General features: G+C 41.7%; 2 protein-coding genes across 2 annotated transcripts in view; both read left to right on the top strand.

Moving 5' to 3' along the window:
* The window catches only part of LOC134398540 (transmembrane protease serine 11A-like), a 68,828-nt gene extending 65,938 nt beyond the window's left edge, over nt 1–2,890 (top strand). Inside the window, exon 10 of the mRNA XM_063125876.1 lies at nt 2,729–2,890. Coding sequence (XP_062981946.1) covers nt 2,729–2,890 — 162 coding nt within the window. The remainder of the gene's footprint in view (nt 1–2,728) is intronic.
* Nucleotides 2,891–10,579: 7,689 nt separating this feature from the next.
* UBA6 (ubiquitin like modifier activating enzyme 6) overlaps nt 10,580–12,908 on the top strand; it is a 79,326-nt gene continuing 76,997 nt past the window's right edge. Inside the window, exon 1 of the mRNA XM_063131403.1 lies at nt 10,580–10,660. The gene's annotated coding sequence lies outside the window, so the exon portion shown is untranslated. The remainder of the gene's footprint in view (nt 10,661–12,908) is intronic.

Here is a 12,908-nt window from a genome sequence, read left to right as displayed (position 1 = left end):
TTTTCCAGAATGTATAAAATCTTACTATGTAATGCTACATTGAGACATATTGCTTTATAGCTTCATCCCACGTCCCTGCTTCCCTCGGATTATCCCCGTAGCACTAAGCTTTCACGGTTGTTGTTGTTGTTTTTGCTACCGGGCGACAGCGATCCTTTGCATACCAGGAAGTGTGTTTAAGGGGGGAAATGTAAAAAAACCCATAAAAAATCAACGGATGACCCAATTCAATTCAAATTTGATATGCTTAAAGCTCTCCCTAATATCTATTACTGTGCCAATTTTGGTGTCTTTATCTTTAAAGCTTACGCAGATGTAAGCATTTGTTTAAAATCCTGCTCCTGCGCCCCAGCGGCAACTCGGAAGATACGCTCAAAAAGTAGGGGCTAAATACGACGAATCTTTTGCCTTTGAAGCACAATTAAGGCAGGATGCATGGGAGTACTTCACAATCAAAGCAGATTGTAAGGTGGAAAACTTCTGAGTCCTTTGCATGCAATTCACAGTGACAGCGCAGTGTAACGCTGGTGTGATAAAGCTCTTAGTCAGGAGCCTGATGTAGATCCTCACTCATCCATTTCTAGTCAGACTTCCTCAAACAATTGAGCTCAGGAGAAATCTTTTTTTCCTGTCTTCAAAAGAAGTCGGCTATACAGAATACTGGCTGACTATAGTATGCAACAAACGTAATGCCACTCCTCCCACTGCTTGGAGCAGGGCTTCAAGTTTAAAAAATAGATTAAGAGCATCATCAGACTGGGTGCATGCGGGGGGCGGGGAGACTGCATTTGCCTATTGTTTCCCCCCACTTCTGTCCCACAATACTTCCTCTTTCTTTACATGGGGAAGAAAGAGGAAGTAAACAATGACTGCCCAATGACGGCCCATTATCTCACTACTTCACCTGCAAACAGCAGGAAATGGTGACTTGTTTCGCTACAGCTGAAGAAGTCGGATTTCCTGGGTCTTTTTGTGTGTGACGGGAAAACAAGCAGAAGGAGTGGGAGAAGCATGAAAGCCAGATGGCATCGTCAAAAAGACCTGCGAAAAAAACGTGAGTGGCCAGTAATGAGCGTGCAATAACATGCTCATCTGATGACACTCTAAAAGAAAGCCAAAGGCACTGAACAAATGTTTAACCAAATGAACAGGCCCAGGGTTCATTTTTTAAAAAGTTAAAGCCTGCCTAAGAGTTCCATTAGACGAGCATTTTATTGCACCCTCGTTACTGGGCACTCGTGGATTTTTGCAGGTCCCTCTCACAACGTCCTCTGCCTCCCGACCTTTCTAGCCTTCTTCATGTGCCAAAAATTAAGTCCAACTTGTTTTTTGAGTCGGAACTTGCTGCTATCTCCTCTGCTGTGTGCAAAAGAAGCGCGATCCAAACAAACCACTGAATGGACTGTGTGCACATTGTTTACTTGCTTTTTCCTCTCCCTTGAGAAGGAGGAAGTAATGAGGGGCAAATGTACGGGCAGAGAAACGACAATAAAGAAACACAATTTTGCCCGTGTGATGACGCTGAATATCATGGTAGGACAGCCAAACGCAGCACTGAATTCATAGTCAAGTATTTGTGCCATTAACTGAGTGAAGGTCGGGGAAGCACAGTTGCCTTGCAGCAGAAAAAGCTGCTCTGTTCCAGAAGGAAGATACATTTGTACACACCATAATTAAGCATTCTTCTACACGGTCTCACATTTGAGCTCTTTGTGACTCCACAGAGTAACTGTCAGAACCTTCCAAAGCTAAAACATGTTTAGCAAAAAGACCCAATCCAAGTAACAATGGTGTTTGGAATTTCCTTTCCTGCGGATTATGAGCTGGGCCCTTTCCCTCTTGCTTTTCTTTTTATCCTTTATTCCTCCTTCTCCTTTTATTTCTTCCTCTAACAGTACAATCCTATAAATGTCTACTCAGAACTAATGCCCATTGAGTTCAGTGAGACTTATTCCCAGGTAAGCTGTATAGGAGCTTTCATCTTCCTACCTTTTTATCATTTGTCTTCATTTCTCTCCGCATTTTTTCTGTCCCTTGTCTGTCCATGTGCCTGTGGTGCAACCAGCATCTTTTTTAAGAAATGCCAAAGCTATAGGAGCAAATGAGCCACCGTATCAGCGTAGTAGTAATAATAATTAACCACTCTGTGACTAAAGTTTCTATAAAAAGTATGCATAAATATACCAAGCTATCAACTTCGCAGTGTTTTCTGATTCTGATCCAGAGATGCACACATGAAGTAGGGAATTGTCTGAACACTCTTACACATGTGTTTCTGTATCAAAGCTTATCACACTGGTCACCTGTTTGGAGGGGGTGGGGCTTGAAACTAGCCTCTGCCCTCCTCACAGTGTGCAGGGTGGGCTCGCAGTATTCAGTCCACTTATCAACTAGTATTTAGCACTTCATACAGGATTCCCTATCCATTGTTGCTAAATGCAGTTCAAAATACTAAATGTACAGAGATCCAGCTTTGGGAACTGCAAGCACTGCCCCTTTGTGTGTGCTCAGGTCCTGATGCAGCAGAGTAATTGTTTCTGTGTATGCAGTGTCTTTCCTGTCTCAGGGAGAAAACAATTGCAAGTGCAAAGCCTGAAGCTACTTTTAACACTGACTTAATTTAAATAGATTTCAACTTAATGCTGCCCTTTTAAATGATCTTCTGTTGCCACTGAAACAAAAATATTTGATGTTCTTCATGCTTCAAATTACATTTTTCTTCCTCTAGGGTGACTCCGGAGGCCCACTGGCTACACCTGATACAAGAAACATGTGGTACCTTGTTGGCATAGTGAGCTGGGGGGATGAGTGTGCTAAACCGAATAAGCCTGGAGTCTACACAAGAGTGACTTACTTTCGGGACTGGATTACAAAATATACTGCACTCTGATGCAAAGATTGCATGTGTTTTACGCTACATAGGTAGTGTGCAAATCATACTTGTGTGTAACTTGTGCAAAAGTACAATGTCCTTGTATGAGAGCATCTGCCTTATTCCCAAAGTCATCAACTTTGCTCTAGAATTTTAGAGGAGAGTGATGGGAAAATCTGATAAAGAGACAAAAACATCTATTGATGTATTTATTTTGCCACAGTAAGCCATGCTTTCCCCATGAGATGAGGGTAACTCTTGCCATGCATAGACTGAATTATTCCCTTCACTCTACAGTTGTTTTCTATCTCCCCCTTTCATCCCCTTCAAGGATACTGTGCGTTAGTGGAGGACACTCCAACTCCAGACACAGAAGGCTGTACCATTGCCTTAAGCCACCAAGGGGCAATCTACACATCGCAGTGAAGGTGCCTCCTTCTGCTGTTTTTTTTAATCTCGCACCATAACGTCACATGCCACACTAATCTCTCCCTACTGTCGTCTCTCTCTATCCCTTTACTCCGTTTTGTTGCGTTTCCCCGGGTCACACGTTAAAATCCCATCTCCTTTTGCAGCATCAGAGTGTTCTGGAAAAGAGGGCTTTCGTCTGCCTCGCTGATGATGTACTCGAAAGTCCTAGGATTTTTTTTTTAAAAAAAAAATCTTACTGTTTCTATACATTTGTGTGCCTCTAGTGGTTGCATCATTTGCTGCAAGTGACTCTACTGCGGTAAAGATGGATTCTCTTGTTCTCGAGCAGGTCATCCAAGTAATCATCAGCATTGCTGTATCTGTAAATGTTCTTATCTGCGCTCTTCAGGCACTGACTGTGCTTGAGGATGAGAAAGTGCAGCATAGGGCAAACCTTTGCTGGAAAGTGAAATGGTTTCGTAGACTGAGGATGTATTTCGGAAACCAGTTTCAGGAGAACGTGATTTTCATGGTTAGAAGTTCCCAGTCCATATGACTTCCTGCTGTCTTCTGCTGCTACTGTGTCTGTCCCAGTAGTAAGGACTGGTGGGAGAACTTCATTCTCAATGTGTGGAATGATGAGCGGCCGATAGAGAGCTTTCGCATGATTCCGGAGACCCTTTTTGAGATTGTTGCGGAGCTCACACCAGTGCTTCAGAGACAGCAGACGGCCCTGAGGGACCCGAAGAGGGTGGCCATCGCTATCTGGAAGTCGGCTAACCCAGGAATCTTACCGAGCTGATGAAGACACCGTAGTCAAGCTCTAATAAATAACTGAGCCTCTGGGATGTTTTCTGGGGATGTGTGCATGTGCACAAAAATAAAATAAAAATAAGAGTGGAAAAAAGGTTATTTAAGGGACTAGTTCTGATTTCCCACCAAAAAGGCCTAGTCTAAGGGCAAGTGGAGATGTGGAAAGCTCGGAAGAAAAGATGGTTCCACTTCACGCCGAAAGTATACTGAACAGCCATTGGCTAAGAAGTTCGAACGGAAAGGTAACCATATATGGTCAGCAGATGCAGTGCAGCATTGATACACACTTTAATAGCAATATTGGGTAATCATCATATTAAGATGGGATAAAAGGGCTGCTTTCACAGCGGAGAGAAACATCGTATGCAGCGCTTTGGCGCAGATGTAAAGAAACATCATGTGAATTGAGAGGCTTCAATGCACACTCCAGATGGGAGGAGGCACTTTCACTACGGCATGTAGATCCCCCCCAAGAAGCTATAACACTACAGCACTCCTTGATAAAGTTGACAGCTTAAAGTGGACTGTACAAAGTATTTGCTTATCTCTAGAGATGAGTGAATTAACTACCTGTCACAAAGAAAGTGGGAAGCAGCAGCCTTTTACTGCAAGGCATTCAGATGAGACTATTTATCTATAATGTATCATGCAAAGTACCATTGCTGGATTTCTATTTGCCAAACATGGCAAGATTTCTGGACACTTCCAACCAGCAGTGACAGCAAATTCGGTACCACCCCCTCCCAAGAATTCCTATAACGTTTTGTTGGAACTCAACGCACAGTAATATATGTAGATTCCATTTTTCCATGGGACTCCATAAAATTCTGCTTGTACTCTTTCTGTGAGCTCCTAACCACCTTCATCACTAGTTTAAACTGAAACTTAGGTTTTTTTGTGGAAGACATAAAGATCAACGTAAAATCATAAGGAAAACATGAAAAAAGAACTTAAGGGTGAAGATAGGCATAATACATTTAAAAAGAGGACTTACTCCCAAGCCATGATAGCTGGCTTTGCAACTAAAATTACAGAATATGCATGTCAGCAACTAAAATGCCACTTTAGTCTTTGCCTGTACTCCCATAATTTTAAATGCAATGTTCAGTTATTTTTTTAAACAGCCATACATTTATTTGTTCTTACTGGTAAACAATCCAGATTTTTTTTTAAGTGAAAAACCCATTCTTAGATACAAGGCAGGGAGGTTTCTTAGTTACAGCATGGATGCAGGCCAATTAGTACTGTGCGCAGTTGGCTGCTGCAACAGCAAATTTACAGAACTGGTCTTTTCAGAGCTCAATCCTGGGCAGAAACAGGTAAATTTAGACTGAAAGCACTGAACATGCTTCCAAAGCTGCCCTGCTGTTCTAAAAATATTTATATTTGCCTCCACCCTAAAACACTCCAGGGCTTAAAGTTGATGAAAGAGTAGAAAAAAATAATTGTAAGCAATATTACAGAAAAAAACTAGATTGAGCTACAGGGAATATTGTTGGCACAGTTAACTTGGGGTGAGGATAAAGGATTATTTTCTCCCCTTTACACTACTAAACATTTTCAGTAGTATCTGGATGGTTTCTGAGAAGCACAACTTATTCTTAAATTCCATGTTACATGATCATTTTAAAGTCACTCTGAATATGGTCTTTTTCAGTCCAGTATATTTGAAAAGTAGAACTGCCTGCTATGTTGGTGCTAGTCATTCAATACAAGTTCATTGAAAAATAAAACAAGGGAACGCAGAAGAAAGAACCCCTTCATCTTTAGGATTATATGGGGGAAGAAACCTGTCACCACCTAACATTTTCTTTGTTTGGTCATTCATCATTCTACATACCTCTTGCTACAAATCATTCATCAAAATGTTTTCTATAGACATATTGTGGCAGTTTTTTTACTTGTTTGCTGATGGCAATTAAATATGAAAACAAGCTCCACAAGGACTGATAGACTTTCTATTCAAGTTATAGATTTGAGGCTAAAAAGACGCAAACAGAGAACACTCTTTGGAAAATATCTTGGCATAGAAAAAAAAATACCTTGTTGAAGTTTCTATAGCTCCCATCTTTACATAAGTTCGCCTTTGCTACTTCCTTGTATCTTGAATAAATCTCAGGATGAAGGTACAGTTATAGAGGATTAACATGGGAAATCTTACCAACCTCACAACTGGAACATTAATTGCTGACTATCTCTATAAAACCATCTCTTTGTAGCCTTATCTAGGGTGCCCATATAAAAAGGAGGACAGGGCTCCTGTATCTTTAACAGTTGCATAGGAAAGGGAATTTCAGCAGGTGTTATTTGTATTTATGGAGAACCTGGTGAAATTCCCTCTTCATCACAGCAGTTAAAGGAGCTATACTAGAGTAACCAGATTTAAAAGAGGGCAGGGCATCTGCAGCTTTAACTGTTGTGATAAAGAGGAAATTCCACCAGGTTCTCCATATATACCAATGACATCTGCTGAAATTTCCTTTTCAGTAAAACTGTTAAAGATACAGGAGCCCTGTCCTCCTTTTCATACAGACACCCTTACCTTATACCTTTCACTTAGTTCCACATACTCTTGTTCAAATACATATGCTCATGCCTGACAAGTTGCGGAAGCCAAAACTTCCTCAGTGTCCTTGGAAAAATGTTTTTCAAACACATTTCACAAATTGTTTGTGGTGTTAAAACAAAACAAACCCCTTGGGACTTTTTAGATACAGCTGAAATATTACATATTTGAATGTATTGTTTTATTGGTTTTTAAATTGTGGTATTTCTATTCTGATTTTTTTTAGTTATGTATATTTGTATTTTATCAAATGAAGAATCATAGAATAGCAGAGTTGGAAGGGACCTACAAGGCCATCGAGTCCAACCCCCTGCTCAATGCAGGAATCCACCCTAAAGCATCCCTGACAGATGCTTGTCCAGCTGCCTCTTGAAGGCCTCTAGTGTGGGAGAGCCCACAACCTCCCTAGGTAACTGATTCCATTGTTGTACTGCTCTAACAGTCAGGAAGTTTTTCCTGATGTCCAGCTGGAATCTGGCTTCCTTTAACTTGAGCCCGTTATTCCGTGTCCTGCACTCTGGGAGGATCAAGAAGAGATCCTGGCCCTCCTCTGTGTGACAACCTTTTAAGTATTTGAAGAGTGCTATCATGTCTCCCCTCAATCTTAAGATTTTTAAGGTCGGAAAAAAATCCATTAGGACACTTGTTCCACTTTTGTAAGATACTTCCCTTTTAGATAATTCTGGATTGATCCTTCTTCTCAAAGAAGTTTCTGAGGCAGACTCCTTATTAACACCGACATCCTCCCAATACCAGAATTAGGTTTTGGCTCTGATTATGTAAATTATACTTGAGTACATTTACAATTCACATCTTTGATATGGGCCAAAAGATGGGAGCAATTCACTGTCTTCAGAAATATGGAGACAAAGAGTGTTGAGAAGTATGTCAATGAGGATAAAAGAGAACTATTACAAGATTTTATGGAGGTGGTATCTAACCCCGGTGAGATTAAATAAAATAAACAAGCTGCATTCAGCAAATTGTTGGAGAGAATGTAAAGAAAAAGGAACATATTTACATATGTGGTGGGAATGTGTATTTGTTCAAAAACTGTGGAAAATGGTGTTTAAAAAGATAAATGATATAGTGGGAATGGAGATTGAAGAGACACAAACAGTAGCATTGCTATCATTGTATGGAGATTTAAAATGTAATAAAGAAACAAAAGAACTGATAACGAATTTGCTGACAGCAGCAAGGTTGATCATATCTAGGAACTGGAAGGTGCAAGGAGATTATCATGTTGAGGATTGGTATAAAGAGATTTGGGATATTGCTATAAATAATAAATTGACATGTAATATAAAAGTAAGAAGAGGGATAACAAAAACAAATGATTTTGAGGGAATTTGGAATCAGTTCCTAGAATATGTATTATTTAAGGGGAGTGGAAAACCACCTCCAGAAGAATCAATGAGATTTTGGAAACAGGAATAGATCCCGGGGTGGGGGGGGTGTACTTTATGTTATGTAATGATGTAAAAATATTAAATTAGAAATGTTATAAGGTTATGCAATTTATGTATTATGGTTTTTTTCTTGTGTTGTTGTGATTTTTGTAGTATTAGTGTATTGTTAAATCTAAAATAAAATTAAGAAAAAAGAAAAAAGAAGGATCATCAGTATGGAACATGGTATCATATGTGCTCTGCATCCCAATTAAAAATAGGTTTTCAACGTGAATTTAGGAAATGCAAGTTCATTTTAACCCAGGTTATGATGGTTGTATTTACCATCAAACCAAATTTATCACAACTGTGTGTGTGAGAGAGAAAAAGACAGACACAGAGAGAATCTATACAACAGGGAAAAAAGGCATGCACAATTCCAAAACACTTCTAAATTCTAGATCCAGAAAATCATATGTCTGTGCATTCATGGCACATTCCCATGTTTGACCCCACCTTTTGTTTTCAAAATAGAACATTAAAGCTTGTTCCCTTCTTCTGCTGTATAATGCACAGTTTTTACCTAACCCACCAATCAACCCAACGGAGTTCTTCATAAATCACTAATGTACTGATCAGTCCACTTTTGTGTTTACTTTGTCTCTGTGTTAATTTATACAGTGCTTGTATTAATATCATTACTATACCTGGTGAAAAAGCAATGTAAACATAACATGTTTCAAGTATTATTAAATGTATATTTTAAAATCTGGCTTCTTTGGTGAACATTGGATTTTAACTTTGCTCTGATAATAAAATGTCCACAGCAGTTAATTTGCATGTCATATATTCCAGAAAATCATAGAATCATAGAATAGCAGAGTTGGAAAGGGCCTACAAGCTTTCTCACATGACCTTACACTTCCCTCGGAGTTAGCTGAACTGGATATAACAGGACAAATTTCTGAGTAAATATGCATAAATTCAGACTACAATCCTTAATAACACTTACTACAGAGTAAGTGCCTGTCACAGAGAGTTAGGAATACAACAGAGTTAAATTCTAGAAGTTGGGTATAATTAGGGTGACCACATGAAAAGGAGGACATGGCTCCTGTATCTTGAACAGTTGTATTGAAAAGGGATTTTCAGTAGGAGTCATTTGTATATATGGAGAACCTGGTGAAATTTCCTCTTCATCACAAGCTGAATATGAGCCAACAGTGCGATATGGCTGCAAGAAAGGCCAATGCTATTTTGGGCTGCATTAATAGAAGTATAGCTTTCAAATCACGTGAGGTAATGGTTCCTCTCTATTTGGCCCTGGTTAGGCCTCATCTAGAGTATTGTGTCCAGTTCTGGGTTCCACAATTCAAGAAGGACGCAGACAAGCTGGAGCGTGTTCAAAGGAGGGTAACCAGGATGATCAGGGGTCTGGAAACAAAGCCCTGTGAAGAGAGACTGAAAGAACTGGGTATGTTTAGCCTGGAGAAGAGAAGATTGAGGGGAGACATGAGAGCAGTCTTCAAATACTGAAAAGGTTGTCACGCAGAGGAGGGCCAGGATCTCTTCTCGATCCTCCCAGAGTGCAGGACATGGAATAACGGGCTCAAGTTACAGGAAGTCAGATTCCGGCTGGACATCAGGAAAAACGTCCTGACTGTTAGAGCAGTACGACAATGGAATCAGTGACCTAGGGGGGTTGTGGGCTCTCCCACACTAGAGGCCTTCAAGAGGCAGCTGGACAACAATCTGTCAGGGATGCTGTAGGGTGGATTCCTGCATTGAGCAGAGGGTTGGACTTGATGGCCTTCTAGGCCCCTTCCAACTCTGCGATTCTACGATTCCATGTTTGACCAAGTCCCAGTGCCTCGCCCAGCTTCCTTACTTACAGTTACACATACATTCTGTATATTTCATTATCATTAAATGTTCATCTCACCACCTCTCCAAGAATAGTTCCCCAACAGTAATTATCACAATGAAGTCTGTTGGGCTAAGATAATCGTGTTTTACACAAGATCACCCAGTGGGTGAGGAGAGGTTTGATGCAAGCCTCCCAAGTTCTAGTCAGACGCTTTCCCCACTGTGACTCTACCATGCCAAGCTTTTTATATTAGGAGTCCTCAACTAAAAAACGCCCCACTCCCTGCCCCCTTGAAGATATTATTTCTAATCGAAAACTTGAAAAAACGTTAGGGTGTCAGGTTCTCCCTCATGTCCCTGAACCTGCTTCTGGTCAGCAAACCTCCACCTCACAGCTGCGTGTGCGTGGACGGGGCCCGTCTTCCGAGAGCGCCTGTCAGGCAAGGAGAAGCGGGGCCGTCCGCCGTGGCTCCAGTATCGGTGGGCCTGGAGCGGCGGCGGCGGCGGCGGCGGCCTGGGCCTCCCTCCATCCGGGGCGGAGCCGGCTGGCGGCAGCGCGCTGTCTCCCCGCCTCCTCCTCCTATGCCGGTTCCTCGCGGGTGCTGGTTCCTGCTTCTTCATCCCGAGGAGCGCCTGCTCTGAGCCGTCGCCCGCCCGCCCGCCAGGCCTTACGGAGCGGCCCGAAGCAGCCACGTTGAGGGCGAAGAGGCAGCGGCTCACGGAGACTGGCGGCCCCGGCAGGTGAGGGAGAAGCGGCGGCGGCGGCGCTATCCCCGCAGCTTTTGCGACGCGGGCCTCTGTGGAGCCAGGCAGGCCCGACAGCCGGGGCCTTCCTTGGTGGAAGCCGGTCTGAAGTAACGCGCGCGGGAACCTGCCCTGCCCTGCCCTGCCCTGCCGCCTTCATGCCGCCCCTCACGGCAGAGGACCAGGAAAGTGGGGGAGGGGGGGAGAGAGAAGGCCTGGCTCACGTCCCTGCGGAAGGGATGGCGGGGGCATGATTTTGGGGAGAGGACTTGAGGGATGTGTGCCTCCCCCCCCCCCCCAACGCCCTCCGAGGAGCTTATAATCTAAATTTCGAAAGGAAGAAAGAGGGTAACGAAAGGGGTGCATTGCATAGGGCAGGTTTGCTATATAGGGCTGGGGAGGGGAGGGGAGGGGGCAGCAGCAGGTTCTCTCCCCCACCCTTCACCTGTTTTCAGTACCAGATCTCAACTCCTGAAAGGTAAGCTATTCCCTTTAAGGTGCTACAAGACACTTTATTTATTAATTACATTTTATATACCGCCCCACAACCGAAGCTCTCTGGGCGGTTTACAACCGTTAAAAATGGTAAACATTAAAAAGTATACAGTTTTTTTAAAAAACAACAACACACACCATCAGAAACATAAAAACAACAGTATAAAAACCAACAGGATCCATTAAAAAACCACAATTCTGGGGTCCATTAAAAACAAATTTAACTTTGTTAAATGCTGTTAAAAATTCCTGGGAGGAGAGAAAAGTCTTGTGTTCAGAAGATGGGAATAGAGTCTGTGAGCAGGTGCAGAGTGCACCGTTCTTTTAACTGCTGCTGCGTCCCTCTTTCCATCAGAAGATGGGGCAGCAAAGGACTCCCCAAACTGTGTGTCCTGCAGGAGAAATAAGATGAGAGAAATAAAATTAAAGTGTCCACCTTCAGATTAAGCTGCGCTGCAGCAGCTCTGATTTGGCCCTTTCCTTCTTCCAATAAGTCTCCTTGAGGGAGAGATGAATGGATGGGTAATCCTGCATCATATAAGATGATCAATCATCTTCTTCTGATGCAGAGATACAATAGTAAGACTCCTTGGAATTGAGTTACTTCTCCAGGGTTGTTTTCTTCTTGAGTATTTTCAGGAAGGTGACTTGTGCCAAAGCTGCAGGATGGGCCTATGGACATGCGCGTACACACACACACATACACAGAGCGCATCAGCTATCAGCAGTTTAGAGAAGGTTTTCAATGGTGTCATTTCCAGATTCATTTGAGATCGGATATCTTTCTCTCTTGCTAGTCCTATTCCCCTCTATTTTGTTCCCAGGTTGAAAAGATAAACAATAGCTCTCTCATGTTCCCTTGTATTGAGTAGGACAGGATGACCCAGTTCACACCCAAGAATTGGAGTGTGATGAGGGAACCAGCTCAATAGAATTGGACATTTGGATAGTGAAAAAAAGTCTGGTCAATTGACCATCAAATATTGGTCCAATAATGATAAGGTATTTCAAAACATTAACTTTATTAGACCAGTTAAATATAATTTTATTATCAGGCTTGATATTTATGCTACTTACCAAAATAAATTATTTTCATTGTTGCACAAAAATATAGTTTATTATAACTTTAACAGGTAAATGTGAACAGTTCTTATCTTTGGCTTTTATATTTAAACACCAGGATCAGTCTACAGTTATTTCATTTAAAATGAAATTAAAGTAAAGTTGTGGTTAGTAAGCAACAGACCAATATTCTTGGAATATTTTATTGATTTATTGATTGACATATCAAATCCAAGACAGAAGAGGTTATAAGCTCAAAAGCAATCAGTACTCTTTATCTACCACTTTCATATTACACAGCTTATGTTCTCTTAACTTTGTAGTGATTTTGATTCCTTCTTGGTAATATCCCAAGCTGTAATATAGACTTCCAGTTATGATAGTAGCTACCAACGTCAGGAATTGCTCAGCTTTTCATTTCTTTGTTTCAAATAGTCCTAATTTCATGTTTCATCTTGGACTTAATGTATGTTTTACTCATAGAATCATAGAATAGTAGAGTTGGAAGGGGCCTATAAGGCCATCGAGTCCAACCCCCTGCTCAGTGCAGGAATCCACCTTAAAGCATACCTGACAGATGGCTGTCCAGCTGCCTATTACACTTCTCACTATTTTTGTACTATCTTTCGCCAATGATATTAAATTTGCCCTGCAGTTAAGTAGTTTGAGCATCATACCTTACAAGAAA

This window comes from Elgaria multicarinata, chromosome 1 (assembly GCF_023053635.1).
Source record: "Elgaria multicarinata webbii isolate HBS135686 ecotype San Diego chromosome 1, rElgMul1.1.pri, whole genome shotgun sequence".
Classification (NCBI taxonomy): Eukaryota; Metazoa; Chordata; class Lepidosauria; order Squamata; family Anguidae; genus Elgaria; species Elgaria multicarinata.
The sequence above is the reverse complement of the archived record's forward strand: the minus strand, read 5'-3'. Positions and strand labels throughout refer to the sequence as shown.